The sequence below is a fragment of the Oratosquilla oratoria genome, chromosome 42 (assembly GCF_046742065.1).
Source record: "Oratosquilla oratoria isolate Oo_2021 chromosome 42, ASM4674206v1, whole genome shotgun sequence".
NCBI classification, from domain to species: domain Eukaryota; kingdom Metazoa; phylum Arthropoda; class Malacostraca; order Stomatopoda; family Squillidae; genus Oratosquilla; species Oratosquilla oratoria.
In genome coordinates, this window is record NC_134818.1 from 7,897,221 (window position 1) to 7,916,869 (window position 19,649).

At 44.8% G+C, this 19,649-nt stretch overlaps 1 protein-coding gene across 14 annotated transcripts in view; it reads right to left on the reverse strand.

Moving 5' to 3' along the window:
• Positions 1–19,649, reverse strand: part of LOC143021335 (uncharacterized) — a 568,810-nt gene that overhangs the window by 124,956 nt on the left and 424,205 nt on the right. For all 14 annotated transcript variants that reach the window (XM_076178747.1, XM_076178748.1, XM_076178745.1 and 11 more), the window contains one exon: positions 16,307–16,477. In XM_076178747.1, the coding sequence (XP_076034862.1) occupies positions 16,307–16,477 (171 nt within the window). The remainder of the gene's footprint in view (positions 1–16,306; positions 16,478–19,649) is intronic.

Sequence of the window (19,649 nt, forward strand, 5' to 3'; positions counted from 1 at the left end):
GGTATGAGCCGGAACAACATGTATAAAGTTTGCCACAATGTTGAAGAGAGTGAGCATATGTACGAAATTGGCAGTTGCCGAAGACAACTCCATAAAAATATATACGTCTTGTGAAGACGGAGCCTTTATTAACGGAACGCTTCGCTTGTTGGATGGTACATAGTCGTGACGCATATAACTGAAATTAAACAGGAGGATCGGGGGTGGGGGGGCGGGGAGGGAGGTCACTGGTGTCTAAGCAAGACTCCTTCCTTAACCTTTCACAGGCTCCAATGACCTCAACCCGGTTCCTCTTATTTAATCTCAGTCATGTGTATCACGACTATGTGCTTAGTAAAGATGTAACAAATGAAATGTCATAAAGGTTCCATCCTCACTTGTGGTGTTTCTTTAGATAGACCACCGTTTCCCAACATAGGGGTGCTGAAATCAACTATAGGGGGGGTGCTGGGAAGTGATGCACACAAAAATCACATTGATATATGTATCACTGATTACCTAATTGTGCACATTTGACTTTTTCCCATGCTATTTTATTTTTCTAGGGTGTTCTTATTTCTTCTACAAACAGTATTGTCAATTTGTTTCAGTTCTAAGGAATCAAAAAAATAAATCCTCAAGCAGTACACTTCACTTTCTTTTATCCTTCTAATAACAAGATCGGGGTGCTGGACTGCTTAGGCATGACAACAGGGGGTGCTATGGTCGGAAAATGTTGGGAAACGCTGAGATAAACAGTGACCAACCACAAGTGTCTCCACACAAGACATAAATCTTCCTCCCAGTCCCCCACCAGTTCTCCTGTTCATTTTAACATATATATGAACAGGAGACGCACACACACACACACACACACACACACACACAAAATAAGACTTAATTGATAAAAGATAATAGTAATAAATAAGTGAATAAATAAAATGAAAAGGTGAAGATAAGGCACTACGTTCTCAGACTGTATTCGCCATGCAACCCACCACTGAAGGCGTTATCACACCGGGCTATTTTTCCTCCGACTGTTGGAGCAGATGTGCAGCCCGCAGCTTTTGGGAAGGAATCTGTTATGCTGGAGGAAAACAATATTCCTCCAGCATATCAAATGACATTCTATGTATTTTTGTTGAGAAAACAAAATAGTTTACCAAAGTGATTTGACGGCTGAAAAAGTTCTGGAGGTGGGTGGTACCGCCAATTAATCAGAAGTCGAGGGAAAAATAGCCCAGTGAGATACCCCTTTTAAGCAAGTGCCTCAGCAAATGTTGCGGCAAGACAACAGTGAGCAAAGAAACCCACACAAATCTGCGCCAAGTGACACAGCAAGCGCCGGGACAAAACGAACGTGGAAAACCCAAGAACAAGACTGTGCACGGACCGCGTCGCGTCGCGTCGCGTCGCTTCGCCCAGAGAGCAAAACCAAGCAAAGCAAGAGGAGAGCAACCAACCACAGGAGCAAGAAGGAGCCGGGGCCTCGGCTCATTACTTGCGAGGCTTGACGTCCGCATCGCCAACTTGTCCCTCGGCCCAGATTCACGAGGAAAGCTGCGAAAAACTTGCGCCATTCTTGCAATTAACTGCTTAAGAGGCGTCCCGGCGAGCAAACCTTACATTCATCATGACGCGAAGCGAAGCAAAGCAAAGCGAAGTGAAGCGAAGCAGTGTCCTACTGGCCTCGCAGCAGAGGTCGGCACTTAACACAGTGAAGAATGCCATAGTCTTCGTGGGTTTTATTCTGGCTAACGATAGGCTAATCTAATCTGGGAAAAACTTCAACTCCTCAAAGGATCAAATATCATATCTCTGAAGTTGAGGAGTGTGTGTGTGTGTGTGTGTGTGTGTGTGTGTGTGTGTGTGTGTGTGTGTGTGTGTGTGTGTGTGCGTGTCTGTGTGTGCAAGGTCACAGAACAACCCATACATCAAGCCATATACGAGATCGGAGCTATCATCCGGAGGATAATACTGTCAATCACGAGCCTAGCACGTGATCCGGGGCAATAGTGAATCACACGCACACACACACACACACACACACACACACACACACACACGCTTATTCTCCTTGTATGAGTGCCATTATCCTCACAGTTGTGAGGATAGTATACATAACTCCCAGTGAATCGGGAGGTTGTATCCAAATAAAATAAACACTCACACGAAAAATAATTAATAAAAATAATTAAATAAATAAATACATACTACACTATGTTCTGCTTGGGTGGTTATCTTACTCGATCATAGAGTTTCGGATTTTACTACATGGCAACCTCTGTGGAAATGTTTATTAAATGTTTATTTAATTTACGGAATACGCGGTTACCGGAATTGGTTCTTCCTAACTTTTGAGTATATTTAAGTCCTGATCGCTCGAAGCCATTGATTCCACTCATCCCATACATATATATATATATATATATATATATATATATATATATATATATATATATATATATATATATTCATATGAACATTTTTAGAAGTTCAATCTGTCTTTAACATACACAACACACACACACACACACACACACACACACACACACACACACATATATATATATATATATATATATATATATATATGTATACATGCAAAGTAGCAACTAAGAAGAGAAGCAATCGGAGCAGAAATACATAGTAAGAAAGTAATATGCACTGACGATGTAATACACGAAAGCGTTCTGCTCCGCATGTTTCTCTTCACAGTGGTTACCTTGCATTTCTAGAACAGACGTTTCCAGTGTTTTATTGCATATATATATATATATATATATATATATATATATATATATATATATATATATATATATATATATATATATATATATATATATATATATATATATATATATATATATATATAATTGTGCCCTCTTGTACACCACATCGCTTAGACTCCTCCTTCCAGCAGCTCTCCCTTGACCTCCCGTCTAATCGCCATCAGACCCTTCATGCTTCGCCTGGTTCCCCATCATCACATCCTCCTACTCCTACTCCTCCTCCTCAGTTTCATTTCCAACTCCTCTTCGCATCACCCAAAGTCACCACCTCCCCTCCACCACCTGGTAACTCATCTCCACCACTCGTTCGCTCTCCTTCATCTCCAACAGTACCCCTCCATCTCACGTTCTGACTGTCCTAACACACAAGGCAAAGGTGTATATATAGTCACAGGTAATCGCCTTCACTGGTCTTCTTTTATGGATACAAACCCAACATCCTCGCTCACCAGCCATTCCCTGTGTGCCGTCGTAGCGCGCATTCGCACTCACCTCCCAAATACATGGACCCAGGTTCGAACCCCTAAAGGCTGACGGTGACCACCACTAGCCCAGGCCATATTCACATCATAGTGTAACCATAACGTATCCCAAACGCGGGTGAGGTGGAGAGACATTGGAGATTGGATAGACGAAGATTGGAGATGGAAAATAGTGATGGATATACAAGACAAGAACAATGTGAAAAAAGAGGAAGAGAAGAAAGAGTTAAATGGAGGAGAGGGAGAGTGAAGAGGAGATGGAGAGAAAAATGAAAGAGGAAGAGGAAGAGAAGGACGGGGAGGGGCAAGAGGAGGAGGAGGAGGAGAAGGAAGACGGGGAGCGGACAAGAGGAAGAGGAGGAAAGGAGAAAGAGGAGGAGGAGGAGGAGGAGGAGGAAGGGTAGGAAGAGGAAATAATGAGGGATAGGAGAAGGAAGAGACGAGACCAAAAACATATAGAAGAGGAGAAAAGAAGAGACGGAAGCGGATGAAGGAAGAGGAGAAAGGGGGAGGGGGGGGGAAGTGGAGCCGGAGGCGGAGGAGATGAAGAGGGAAAGGATGTTGCGGGAGCTGACAGAAGCTGACACTGTGATGCCAAGACCGCGGCACTATCGGCGGCAACAGCCCGGCTGGCTCACACCTCCAGCACCTCCCCCCCCTACACCCCCCCAACACCTCCAGTCCCCCTCCCCCCACACCTCCCACCCACCCCCACCTTTCCCTTCGGTTGCTCACGCGCACCTTCCACCCCTTATGTGTACACTGAACCCGCACACACACACACACACGCCCACACACACACACACGCACACACACACACACACAAACACACACACACATGCAAACATACACACTTCACCTCGCCTTCTTCCTCTTAGCCTCCACAAATACAGTCCATTCTTGGCCTCCCGGGGTATACCATAATTAATTTCCCCCCTTTTTTTCTTCGTCTATCCTTTTTACTTGTTCTGTTCTCTTTGTACATCCTTATTACCTGTCCTGTCCTCTTCGTCCACCTTGCCCCGTTCTCTTCGTCAAATCTTGTTACTTTCCCTGTTCTCTTCGTTTACCCTCATCACTCGCCCTGTTCTCTTCGTCAATCCTTATATCGAGTAAAAGTAAAATGCCCTCCTGTGCATCCACGAGTCCTTTCCTTTTTCAAAGGATCCCGAAGGACAGCGACATTGAACATGAGAGTGGAGGAGGAAGAGGAGGAGAGAGAGAGAGAGAGAGAGAGAGAGAGAGAGAGAGAGAGAGAGAGAGAGAGAGAGAGAGAGAGAGAGAGAGAGAGAGAGAGAGAGAGAGAGGGGGGAGAAGAGTGAGAAAGAGGAAGGAAAGATAAAGACGAAGGAGGGGAAGAGAAAAGAGGAAGAGGAGGGAGAGAGAAAAGAGGAAGAGGAGGGAGAAAGAGGAAAAGGAGGGAGAGAGAAAAGAGGAAGAGGAGGGAGAACTAGGAGAAGGAAGGAGAAAGAGGAAGAGAGAGAAAGAGGAAGAGGAAATGGAGGCAGAGAGAAAGAGGAAGATGAAGTGGAGGGAGAAAGAGAAAAAGGAGGTAGAGAGAAAGAGGAAGAGAAGAAAAAAGAGGAAGAGGAGGGAGAAAGAAAAGAGAAAGAGGAGGGAGAGAGTAAAGAAGGAGAGGAGGGAGAGGGAAAGAGGAAGAGGAGGGAGAGAAAAATAGGAAGAGGAGGGAGAAAAAAAGAGCAAGAGGAGGGAGAGAAAAAGAGGAAGGGGAGGGAGAAAGAGGTAGCAGAGGGAGAGAGTAAAGAGGAAGACAAGGGAGAGAGAAGCGAGGAAGGGTTGGGGAGAGAAAGAGGGAGAGGAAGGAAAGAGGAAGAGGAGGGAGAGAGAAAGAGAAGGAGGAGAGAGAGAGGAAGTGAAGTAAGAGAGGAAAGATGAAGAATAAAGAGAGAAAAGAAGAAGAGGAGGGAGAGAGAAAGAGAAGGAGGAGGGAGAGAGAGGAAGTGAAGTAAGAGAGGAAAGATGAAGAATAAAGAGAGAGAAAAGAGGAGGAGGAGGGAGAGAGAAAAGAGGAGGAGGAGGGAGAGAGAAAAGAGGAGGGAGAGAGAAAAGAGGAGGAGGAGGGAGAGAGAAAAGAGGAAAAGCAACACTTGCGCTCGTCCTCCACTACAAAGTTTGGAAATCAATTGTCAAAAAACATCACACAAATACACACACACACACAAATACATACACACACACACACACACAAACGTAAAGAGTGGGGAATGAAATGTGACTAAAGAAATGATCATTGGCGTCACAGAAAAAAAAAAAAATACAAAACTGGAACTGTGAAACGACAAACAGTAAGACCAATGCCAAGGTGACCATTTATAGAAAGTTCCCAATCCCAGAGCAGTCTTGGCAATATACGCACATACACATACACACACACACACACACACATATATATATATACATACACACACACACACACAAATACACACACATACACACACACACACGACTTCGCAAAGTGCGCGGCACAAAAATTTTTGCTATCTTTCCAGCGCCTCTCATCCCAATTAGGTATTTTACTCTGGACGAGACGTGAGACCAAGCAAGGGCAAAAGACGCACCTAAAACACACAGAACTGAGCACCTTCATAAGGGGTGAACATCGCTACCCTGTCAAAAAAAAAAGTCCTTTTTCTTTTTCCCTTTGACAACATTAATACAGTCATACGCGGGGACAAGAAAACAACCAAACAGTCAGCAACTTTTTTTTACGAATAACGTGTCCAACGCGCGGCCGGGTCCCGGAGTGTAGCTGCCAGACCTGGGCGTATGAATTGAATGCCCGTTATATACATACTCCACCCCACCCCCACCAACCCCCCACCCCACTCGCCCCCTTTCTATTCAGAGCTCCGATGATGACACAAATACTTCCACAAATGAACCTCCCGCAAATGGCAGGCTATTACGTCAACACATTATTCCCATTAATCTTCACATCAAACCAAATGTTGCACCTCGCATTCGCTCCTCTAGAGGCCTTGACAACGCTATCATTCAAGCTATGGGCCTACACGCATACATTGGACACCCAAAGGTATATCTATACATCCCTTAAAAATATACATACATACATAAATATATACACACACACACACACACACGAACACACACACACACGAACACACGCGCGCGCACACACACAAACATGAACACAAACACACATACACACATGCGCACAAACACACACACACACACATACACAGCCTTAGTCTGTGGGTCTGCAACCATAAGCAACGTATCCCACATGCGGTGACACATAAGAAGTGTACATAAAGATGAAACACTTCGCGACCCAATCGAAATGGTGGCTTCCTTTACAGGTTAGGTTCCGCTCAAAGTTCCATTGATTCCTTCGTCAGATAGCTGGGGCTCCTCTTGAAGTTGGTAAAGGTTATTTCAATTCGCTCATGCGTCAAAGGACAACGAAACCTTCAGTGTTATGTGTATATCAATGCTATACGATTTGTACTAACCCGTTTACAAGTTCAAGTTAGCCATTTGTCTGTTATTCACGAATTGTACTTTGCTTCACCTGCCGCCAGAGGGAGAGGCAGGGAGGGAGAGAGAGGGGAGGGAGAGAAAGAGATAGAGAGAGAGAGAGAGAGAGAGAGAGAGAGAGAGAGAGAGAGAGAGAGAGAGAGAGAGAGAGAGAGAGAGAGAGAGAGAGAGAGAGAGAGAGAGAGAGAGAGAGAGAGAGAGAGAGAGAGAGAGAGAGAGAGAGAGAGAGAGAGAGAGAGAGAGAGAGAGAGAGAGGGAGAGAGAGAGAGAGATAGAGACAGAGAGAGAGAGAGAGAGAGAGAGAGAGAGAGAGAGAGAGAGAGAGAGAGAGAAGAGAGGGAGAGAAATCTTTTCAAATCAAATCACACAATAATTTCCATTTTTTACAATGGTTAGTCACCTTACAATAGAATGGTTAATAATATGTTCACTTAGGAAAGTGTATACATTAAATTTTAGAAGAATGACAATATTTCGAAATGAAACATTCGTTTACCGTCATTAATGACTATAATAACTGGCGTTCTGGCAGCATTCACATTTTTCATTTTGTCTTCAATGGAGTTTATATATATACATATATATATATATATATATAAATATATATATATATTTATATATATATACATATATATATATATTTATATACATATATATATATATATATATATATATATAGAGAGAGAGAGAGAGAGAGAGAGAGAGAGAGAAAGAGAGAGAGAGAGAGAGAGAGAGAGAGAGAGAGAGAGAGAGAGAGAGAGAGAGAGAGAGAGAGAGCGAGAGAGAGAGAATGGATGAGAGTATAGTAATACAGTATACAGATATATGAAGGATTCAAGACTACAAATGATTCTAATCCAAACCAAGCTTTCACAACCATCAACAGGAGTAATTGCAGGGCGTTACCGAACCACCTTTCGGGAAAACATACCGCGACGCTTTTGAGTGATTGAACGTGATGGCGGCTTTGATACGAATGCCGAGATGGCCCCCGGAACCCTGAAAAGGGGGACGAAGGACAGCGAATATCTGGTGCGTCACTCTGAAGCTAATACGTCACGGATCAGTCACTAAGAAGAAGTAGAAGAGGGAGAGGAGGGGGATGAGGATGAGGATGAGGATGAGGATGAGGATGAGGAGGCAAAGAAGGCCGAGGAGGAGGAACAGGAAGAGAAGGAGTAGCAACTGTGGGAGGAGTAGGCCGAGGAGGAGGTAGGTAGATGAGTAGACCGAGGAGGGGGAGAAGTAGACCGAAGAGGAGGAGGAAGAGGAGGAGGAGGAAGAGGAGGAGGATGTGGTCGAACAGGAACAGGAGTAGACCGAGGAGGAGGAGTAAGCCGAGGAAAAGGAGGAAGAGGAGGAGGAGGAGGAGGAAGAGGAGGAGGATGTGGTCGAACAGGAGGAGGAGTAGACCGAGGAGGAGGAGGAGGAGGAGAAGGCCCGAGGAGGAGGAGGAGGAGGTACGTGGGTCGTCCGTCGTTAGGCGAAGAGGAATGTTGATCGTTCAGCAACGAGGCTCTCCTTCTCCTCCTTCGTCTGCGTACGCGTGGGCGACCGGGGTGGGGTGGGGGGGGTTGTTAACCCTCTGAGGTTACCGAAAGACCACAGCTGTTACAAAGCTACGAGTACGTCCCCCTCGGTGCCCACACACACATTCCTGCCTTCGTCGTGGTGCCTGGCCCTAGAGGTGTTCAATATTATTGCACAATATTCCGTATTGAGCAATATCATTGACGGTGTAGGGATGGTATTGAAGAATGACACAATTATATTGAAGACATCAACGGTGGTATTCTTAAAAAAAAATCCTTATATAAATCTTGGAAGGGAAAGATTTATATAAGGGAAGAATTTTTTAAGAACACAACCGTCAGAATCTTAAGGTGATATTCTTTAAAAAAAAAATCCTTATATAAATCTTTCCCTTCCAAGGATTTATATAAGATTCATATAAGGAAAGAATTTTTTAAGAATACCACCGGAAATGCACAGGCCAAACACGAGTGCCGCTTCCCTATACCGTCGATAATATTGTACAATATGGAATATTGCGCAATAATATTGATCGTGTAAGGCCCGCCTAAGAGAGTTAAATCCCGACCCGGACAACACCGCATGGTGCTATAATTAGGATGACCTCTTTAACAGGAATCGAATTGTTAGCGTCATGAACTGTCACAACCATTCTGGTATCAGTCCTACTCGGTGACCTTATTATAATTTTTTTCATTTATTTCTTTATGCATCTATCCCTCTGTTTATTCATCTATCTACTTATATAACATCAACAGATTAACTTAATTTTTTTCTTTAATTGGGCATTTCATTACCTTTGACCGCGAGGACTCAATAATTCAGAAGAGTGTTTGCATAAGGATCTACAGTTATACACAAAATCGAAAGTGACAACCTGGAGATTCCATACCCAGGTTGCACAAGCAACCCCCTCCCACCTACCTACCCTGGGGGATGCGAGCCCTGCTAGTTGAATAGCTAATTCAATAACTAGAGAGGCAAAACACTTGCAGAGTTCTAGATTACACTGCTTTATCATTCACGTTATCCACATTCTATTAACTAAGACCAAATGCGTTTGCTGTCTCGAGTTGAGAAGGCAATGTTGCCTTCGAATGGGGACTGGTTGAACAAAATAAATAAATAAATAAATAAATAAAGGAAGGAAAAGAGGGTGGGGGTAACTATTCATATACAGGTTATTATCACCAATAGGAACATGAGCAATCCAAAGGAAGAATCAGCCAATGTACTGATGTACTAATGTACATGTACATATACGGACACCCAGACTTGTCCTATCGTACATCTTCCGTTGTTAACTTTCTAATTAAATTCTATCACAAGTAGTTTTTCACACAAAAAATTAAGCGAGTTTAACTGTATTAAAGCAATAACGAGAAATACATTACTGTAGTTCAGATAAATCACGGGTCAAGTCGGCAAGAGTGATGCGCTTGTCCGGATAATGCGCTCCCAAAGTTCCAAGTTCCTCTGACAGATTCTGACAAATTGGGGAGGTCGACTGTATATCTGTAGCCCGCAAGAGGAGGAGAGCTTCTGCGACACAAGAAGCGACTGTGGAGGGCGAACCAAAGACATGGTCCTAGAAGCAACAAAGGATGGAAGGAAGAAAGGAAGGTAGGAAGGTAGGAGAGAGAGAGAGATAGATAGGGAAAGAGAGGGATGGAGAAAGAGAGAGAATGAGAGAAAATGAAAGTGAATGAGAGAGGGAGAGAGAGAAAGAGAGAGAGAGAGAGAGAGAGAGAGAGAGAGAGAGAGAGAGAGAGAGAGAGAGAGAGAGAGAGTGTGTGTGTGTGTGTGTGTGTGTGTGTGTGTGTGTGTGTGTGTGTGTGTGTGTGTGTGTGTGTGTGTGTGTGTGTGTGTTTTAGAGGGCGTATGTATTCATCGTATGAACACACAATATGGCGTAGCATTTCTATAACCCCTCCCCCCCCCTCTCTCTCTCTCTCTCTCTCTCTCTCTCTCTCTCTCTCTCTCTCTCTCTCTCTCTCTCTCTCTCTCTCTCTGTGCCCGATCTGGACAGCAAGCCCAGCGGCACAGCTCCGCAAATCAATTTGCTCTCTTCTCACGTTCCTTGGCGCCATTCCCCTTATCGTCCTGATCCATCTTCGAACTTCCTCAGACTTCACAGACTGCGTCTATCGCCCCACAACGATGGAACTTTCATCATTTCCCTCCGAACTGCATTTCCCTTTTTGCCATCTCGGCCGTTAATCTGGTACACCTTAACAGCGTATTTACACCCCAACACACACACACACACACAAACACCTCTACCCCCTACACCTCAACTCTATGTCCACTACTTTCAACTTTCAATAGATTCGGTGGGTCCTACTGGGGTGCGTGGGGGTTCGAACTGTGACGTCAAGAATCGGGGAGTGCCAGCCATGACGGCCAACCAGATGGCGTAGGCGTTATGAGTATTTCTCACGGCCATAATCAAAAAGATATTATATTTCCTTCAAAAGTTCCTAAACCGCTATCAAGTGTCGTTTTATGATCAAACTTCTGACTTAATATAAAACATATGTTTACAAGTGCTGGAAGAAACACGCTAGAATTTTTGGGCGTGCGGGCACTGGAATAGTTTAAGAATAGCACTGCCCGATTCCAGAAGTAGTTAAAACTGGAAAAAGGTATTTCAATCGGCCAATGCCCCATTTTTCCATTCTCCACACGCGCCCCTCAAATAAGTAAATAAATTAAACTTTAGCCAGAATAAAATATCCAAAGGGCACCTCCGTAACACAGATTTTGAGGGAACTTCACATAATAAATATCTATTATCAATATTTCAACCATTTCTAAAAATGTTGATACTAACAGCAGAGGAGAGGTCAGTTCTGTCCATGTCATAAATATTGACAAAATCAATGTTGTCTAAAACAGAGATTACATGAAGATTTTTTATTTATTTATTTTCTTTATGCCTACATGTCGGTCCCTGATGCATTGCTTGCGACCCAAGAAAGAAGAAGAATACAAAGAAGAAGAAGAGGAGAAGAAGAAGACGAAGAAGAAAAAGAAGAAGAAGAAGACGGAGAAGAAGACGAAGAAGAAGAAGACGGAGAAGAAGAAGAAGAAGAAGAAGAAGAAGAAGAAGAAGAAGAAGAAGAAGAAGAAGAAGAAGAAGAAGAAGAAGAAGAAGAAGAAGAAGAAGAAGAAGAAGAAGAAGAAGGAGGAGGAGGAGGAGGAGGAGAGTGGGAAGCGTGAGCGTGGATGCGTGCCCTGGCTAGGGAGAGGGCCTTCTAGCATAGGCATGTTCATGTTAAACTACATACACAAGCCTGCAACTAAGCCCACTATTCCTGGCCATGGCACGGTGCCTGAGTTTCACGTTTCAGGATGGCGTGTCTTCGGCGTACAAGAATAGAAACCATTACAGAAAGAAAAGAAAAGAAAAAGAAAAAAATGAACTCATTTTAATCCTCCCCAACTTCATCTATCTTGTATAATCACGCCAATTTCATACACTACACCACAATCGCTGTCAGGGAAGCGGCTTATACCTTCTTCCTCTTCAGCCTTGCTGCCTCTTCTCCTTCTCCTCGTCTTCCTTCCCCTCCACCTCCTCCTTCACGAAACCAGAGGAGACTGTCCATCGATATGGTGAGCCAGGTCCATCTTGCACCATTACGCCCCTCCATCTTTGTGATTTTATGTATATATATATATATATATATATATATATATATATATATATATATATATGTGTATATATATATATATATATATATATATATATATATATATATATATATATATATATATATGCGCAGGTTCGAGTCCTTGGCCGTACTACGTTTCAGTTTCAATTTTTGCATGTTGGCCTCATCGAGTCTCTCGATGTTGATGGCTTATAATTAAAGTGTATTGTGAATGATAAAAATGGACATCTATTTACTGGGACCCATTCAGTGTTGTACATACATACATACATATATATATATATATATATATATATATATATATATATATATATATATATATTTACGCACACACACTAGGTCAGCTTCACGTATACACACCTCAACTGTCCTTCATACACTACCGATTATAGAAACCTACCTAACTATTCTAATTCTAGGCGATTTAACTCAGTTAAAGGAGATCCCTGACTTACTCCACAGGCACTTAAGCCCCTTGAGAGTGCCGCCCCCTCCCCCCACGATTCCAATCAGCTCAAGGAATCTCCACTCCACTTCTTACTTCATCCTCTCACCCTCCAATCCGAGGTCTCGCCCTCCGTGCCCAGGAACAAGATTCCTTTTCCTCCCTTATGCAGAGACCAAACACCATCAATACGAGCAAAAGGAGGTTCTTCACAGGATCCTTGGACACTAACAGAGGAACCTACTGAATACAGGTTTGCTCTTATGAGGTTATCACACTGAGCTTCCACGGGTTTCACCAGCGCCGACAGTTGAGAGTTCGTTTGAGTAAAAACGACTTCGGTTACATTTTATTTTTCAAATCTCCAAATATCAATTTATCTTTCCGTCATATATAGCAAAGGTGCATAATGAACTAAGAGATTGTAAACCTATACAAATGTTAGACATAATGTTGAAATGTTCTTAGAGGATCCTAGATTTCTGTAAGCGAAGTCATATTCTAGTTATTCAATTGGAGGTTGGAGGATGTGAAAGGAAAAAATAGCTTAATGTGATAACCCCTTTAACTCTAGTTCACCAAAAAATACAAACAATTTGGTGTATTTGAAAGATCGTGAGAAGATACAGACAATTGCACCATCTATGTGCAGATAATGTTAGCACAATGTGGAATACAAATGTTGGGGTGAGAAAAGTTCCACATATCGTACCACGTGGGTTAGGTGCGATATGTTAGGTTCGGTTAAGATTTAGTTAAGCTTGACTTAGTTCGGTTATGCTATCTTCAGGTTCAGTTAGTTTGGGTAAGCAAGTTATAAATCACATCTATTGTGCATCTGTGAGTTCAATCTGCGCATGCGCATCAAACCGCATCCCACTTTTGACTGACGTCCCGTTTTTGCCTGACACAGCCATGCACTGCGGGCGGGACTGGCTGTATGACGGTTACGTGATGTCCTCGAGGCTTCAGACGTCACGTGCATGACACGTGACGTCCCTGGGTCCCAAGTTCGTCGCCAACTTGTGGTTCCCCAACTGATAATAGATGGCACCATTTGATCGATTTTTCCAGCACTTCGGAAAGCGGCCATTGCCTTGTGACATCCCAACTACCTATACATGGCAACACAGACCTTAAAGTGTATTCTCAGAGCATTCCAACGTGAATCCAGTTTTCAAGCAATCATCGATTCGAAGACTCTATTTGCAGATGCGAAGACGGCCCTGGAGTTGTTGACGAACCTTGAGTTCACCGGATCACTGACAATGCACCAGGGTTTCTGGCCACATGGCTGAAGGGATCTTCGCGTATGGGGTTATCCCACTGGGCTATTGTTCCTCCCACACCCTACCTCCAACTTCCATTTGAATCATTACAATATGACTTTGCTTACAGAAATCTAGACTTCTCTAAAAACATTTCAACAGTATGTCTAACATACAATCTCTTAGTCCACCATTCACCTTTGCTGTATATGACGGAAAGATAAATTGATATTTGGAGATTTGAAAAATAAAATATTCTAACCTTAGTCGCTTTTACTCGAACTCTCAACTGAATCAACCGTCTGGCGAGTGCAGGACTCGAACACGGAAGTCACCCTTTCCAAGAGGGGGACCAACGCATGACAGTTGCATGATCTCATGCAGGTTGCAGAAGAAGAAACGTCTATTGTAGGTCCTGTGGCATTTTTATTTTCCAATGTCGCTTTCTTTCTGCTGCCCTCTGCCTCCAATCCTACATTTCCCACGTCTATTGTCCCCAAGGATAGAAACGCTGGTTACTGGCGATCCTTCGACTGAGCGAGAACAGATGACACCATAGCAAGAGACTTCTTTAACTCTGCTTTCCCTCCGGGCGATTTCCTTCGTTTAAGGGTGCGTCACGCTAGTGATGCGGAGAATGGGGGGGGGGATCCTGCGAGGGGATCCTGCGCGGCGATGGCGCCCGCAGGAACAAAAGCTCCCCCCCCCCCCTGCAGAGGTGGATGGCCGGTGCGCGCAGACCATAGTTTGCAAGCCTTTGGTTAAAATGCTAAGGCGGGCAAATTGCAAACACCAATTTCATGGTGGGTGAGGCTGCGAAGTCAGCGCCATCCGTTACGAGCGGCGCGGGTGGCAAGCGTGCAACGGAGGAGGAAGAGGAGGAGGAAGAGGAGGAGGAAGAGGAGGAGGAAGAGGATGAGGAGGATGGTGGTAGAAGCGGTGGCAGTGATAGGTACCCGTGGCTGTGCGCTGAGGCTAAGCCCACTAGAAGTCTCTTTCTCACGCGCCCGTTACACACACACACACACATACACACACACACACACACACACAAACGCACACAGAGGCGTTGAATCAAAACCAGTGTCTAAACAATGCCCCTTCCTGGTTTCTTAACCCCTTCGTGCGATGACACTCATCAAATATTTTATTCTGGCTACCGTCAGACTATTCCATTCAGCTGAGGGGTGTGGGGGAGGAGCCCATACTCTATGATTCAAGGCAATCTCAATTAATTAATTAATTAATCAATTAAGTAAGTATTTACGCTGTTATGATCGCGAGCTTGAAACAAAACTGACACTTCTCGGGGTTGGTCTGGGCACCGACTGACAGCCCCCCGGGGCTTCACTTCCGGGTGGTGGCGAGGGCTCTCTCTCTCTGAAGACGGGCAGCGGGGAGATAATCCTCTCTCACGGCCGTCCTGCAGGACCATCTCGTGCCTTGGTCTCTTATTAATGTGTCAATAACGCTTACATTGAAAACTACAATGATGACGATGATGAGGAGAAGGGGGGAAGGGGAGGGGGGAAAGGGGGAAGGGGAGGAGGGGAAGAGGGGCAGAGGGGAAGAGCAGGAAGAGGAGGAGAGGAGGGGAAGAGGGACGGAAGGGAAGAGCAGAGCAGGAAAAGGAGGAGAGGAGGGGAGGAGTGGAAGGGCAGAAAAAGGAGGAGAGGAGAGGAGGTACTGGAGGAGGAGGAGGAGGAGGAGGAGGAGGAGGAGGAGGAGGAGGAGGAAGAGGAGGTGATGGTGGAGGAGTAGGTGATAAGGACGATTTTAGATACTTAAAATAGTAATTTTCTAAATTTAGTGAAAGGCAAGAAAGACAACCAACTGATAAAAGCCTTCGAACAGTGACGGTAACAACGATCTATCCAATAACTGAACAATCCAGGTTCAAACCTCGTCACTAACTTGGCCTTTACATTTAACTTCTATCGCTCATTCTATCACAGAGACGGCGAGTTTACACCACGAGGCGCTTAGCAGGGACCGATGCTGTCACAGCAAGTGGTAGTCACTGGTGTCCGATAACACGCCGAATATGCCATACCACTGCGCATTTTCCCCCCTACTGCGGTTTTAGAAAATTTTACTTATCATTTCCGTATTCGTATTATTTTAGATCCACGCAGCACACTGCAAAAGACGTGTTGAGGCACACACCACTCGATTTTATTCAGCCGAGGGACGGTCCCCAGCACAGACCAGGGTCTGGACAACGTCTAGTCCAGGGTCGGCCTTCCCCTCAGTAGGATGTTACGGTCTAGTGTGTACTACAACGCCATCTATGTACAAGTGTACAAGGTTGCCCGGCGCTACGCCTCCCCCCAAACCCCCAACCGCCCCTCCCCCCCAAAAAAAGTCCTTAGATCATCAGTAACACATAAAATGACGTGCTTTATACATATGGTTCAGGCTAAGTACATGTGATTATATATACTGGAGGGGGCGACCTCCGGGCCTCAATGGAATCTGTACCAATCGAGACCCCCTTCAGATGAGGGGTCGCCCCTTCAGAATCATATGAATCACACCGCCCTTAGTCTGAATCAACTACATGACGCAAGTCAAAGTGACGAGAAAACTGCGCGATCCGAGTTCTACTCACCATTGGTATGGTTCCAGGCACGACGGGTGTCCCAGGGTTGAGGCCCTGAATCTGCGTCATAAGGGCGTTCTTGAGGGCCAAGTGGTTCCTTCCGTTGATGAGGAGCTGATCCTTGAGGTGCTGGGGAGGGTGGAAGTACTTGCAGGGGGGTTTCTCTCGATTACATCGGCCCTGTGGGAGAAAGACAGAAAGTTAACAACCGTAACGTTATTACAAAATAAATAAATAAACAAATATATATATAACAAAATAAGCACATTGTCTTTCCTGGACTGTGGTTATAAAAGAAAACATATATCAAACACACACACACACACACACATTTCAGCCCCGAATCCCGCCCAGGGCTGAAATAATTTCAATATCGCTGCGCTGCGAATCGTTACTCCAACTCTCGTGGGCGGGGAGTTGGGTGTGTGTGTGCATGTAAGGTCACTTCGTTACCCATAGATCGATCATATACGAGCTCTGAGCTCTCTTCCGGGTGGGAAATAGCTATCGATCACGAGTCCAACACGTGATCAAAAGACCATGGTGAATCACACACACACAGTTTTCCAGATATAATATCTGCAATAGTTTCGAAGGCGATATAGCCCAAACTGGTGCAACATATGAATTCAAACCTAAGCATGATAATTGAAAAAATAAGAATACAACTCAAGTTGGAACCATACATGAATTTTAGCCTTGTATGATAACTGGAAAGTAAAAGATAGGACCCCATGAGCGTTGTTCCGTTTCTGTATACTACAATTATATATATATATATATATATATACATACACATATCCACGCACAATCGAAGTATGAAAACTAGAAAATAAAGACATTGCCCAAGTTGGAACTATACATGAATTTGGAGCGAGGTATGATAATAATTGGAGATTAAGGAGACAGGGCCCCACGAGCGTTGGTCTTTTCCTACAATTAGCTAAATACACACACACACTCATGTACGACATAACCAACCCCATGACGTGAATGACCATCCCAGTTAAGAGCCCAACTGGGTCAACCCAGCCCCAGAAGACTAAGAGTCAGTGGGACTATATAAACCTAATGGGCGACTAATACATTTGCACAAAAGAAACGACCCCGTAACCTTAGACTGTGGACAATAAAAATGTTAAGAGGATGAGGGTACGACCAGGAGCGAAAGCAGAACGAAGTGCGTGCGTGCGTGCATGCGCATGCGTGTGTGTCTGCTCTGGGTGTATGAGGACAGGGTAATTCGAGCCGGCATTTGAAGGGACCTAGATGAGGTAGGCGTGGGGAGGCAGTGAATATGAAAGACAGACAGAGAGACACTGATGTAGGACGAGAGACGATGGGTCCGAAGGGGATGAGAAATGTGGTGCAAAAGGAGAGACAAATAGGTAGACACATATATACATACATAAATAGAGAAAGGAAGAGAAATTGCATGGTTGTGAATGGGAGAGACGGAGGTGGGGGAGGGTGGTGTGTAATCTCATCCATGTTGTTGTGAAGTAGTGTCATAGGTGTGCTGAAGGATGCACCTTGACAGAACGTCGGCGCCAAGGTCTCTCTTCGTGACAACTGCACGGATTGCATTCACAGACACTACAATGTGGCCACATGACGTGTCGCCAACACGCCACACGTCCACTGAAGCCCGAGGTTCCGATTGCTTGAGTGTGGCCGCGTTCAACTGGAGTCTCCTACATGTCTGTCACATGTTGGCGGCATGCGTGGACAACATCTCAAGAGGAAAGATGGCCTCCACATAGGTGGCGGTACAGGCGACTAGGGAATTCAAAAATTATCTTTTTACACCAAAAAATATTAGTTTCGTTTGATCCCGTGTTGGTGGCACTGTATGGTTATACTCTAGAAGTAGTAGTAAAGAGCAACAGTAGTTGTAGCAATAGTAGTAGTAATAGTAGATGGGGCGTCCAATTGGGTGACCGCACTACCAATCAAGGCAAAGGGATTCAATCTAAACAAAAGAGAATTCACGGATGCCATTGCCTTGAGGTATGGATGGCCATTGGAAAGGCTGCCTAACAGATGTTCCTGTGGTACACAGTTTGATCCAAACCATGCAATGATATGCAAGCAGGGTGGATTCATCTGCATGAGACATGATGAGATAAGGGATCTCACTGCCCAAATGCTTCGGGAGGTATGCAAGGATGTGACCATCGAACCAACATTACTCCCACTAGGAGAGGAGACCTTCAGGCACCGCACGTCCAACACATCAGATGAAGCACGAGAGGATGTCAGTGCAAGAGGTTTCTGGACACGGGGACAACTGGCTTTCTTTGACATGCGAATATTTCATCCGATGGCCCCTTGTTACAATAACTTAACTATTGAGGCGTCCTACTCCCGGAACGAGAATGACAAAATCAGGATGTACGAGGAGCGTATATAAAATGTACACCAGGGCTCATTTACTCCGATAACCTTTACGACTTCAGGTGGGATGGGTCCAAGGACAAAGGCACTCTACGCTCACCTGGCAGAGGTAATGGCAGAAAAAAAAGCAGCATTGTATTGTGGATGAGATGTAGACTGTCATTCTCACTCTTAAGATAAGCCTTCCTATGCCTGAGAGGTACTATATCCCTACCGCCTAAATCACCACATGTACAAAACCTCGATTTTGAGCAGAGTGTAGTAGACAGTAGGATAAATGAACTTCTGTATTAGGCTTCATTAAAGTGAAATAATACAAAATATAAAAAGGTAGTCGACCACAGTCATTGGCGAGAGAGGGTCCAATGAACTGTTGTCTGTGGGAGACAGACCCTGACTGCTTTCACCACACAGTTACACGAGGATGGGGGTCGTTTAAAAATAGTAGTAGTAGTAGTAGTAGTAGTAGTAGTAGTAGCAGAAGTAGTAGCAGTATTAGTAGTAGTAAATGTAGGAGTATTTAGTAGAAGTGGAGTATTTGGAAGAAGAGGAGGAGGAGGGAAGATGGAGGAGAATGGAGAAGGGGAGAATAGAGATACGTGGAAGGCGGGAGAAAGGAGGAGTACGGGGGAAGAAAGAGAAGGAGAGACCCACGAAGAAGAGGGAGTCGTGCGAGGTACAGAGGGGAAAGAAAATTCGGAGAATCTACGAAGTGAAAAGGTGACCGAGGAGGAGGAGGAGGGGGAAGAGGGGGAAGAGTGGTGGCAGGGGGAGGGTCTTGGAGGGCAGCTCGATTTCGGATAGAGTGTGGAACTGACAATGGGCGGGTAAAAAATTAATTAGATGTTCTGGAAGGGACCTCCAGGGGAGGCAGGGAGGGAGGGAGGGTCTGCCCGAACCAGAGGGAGGGGAAGAGTGGATCTGGCCCATCGGAGAAATACCACAACGAAATGCA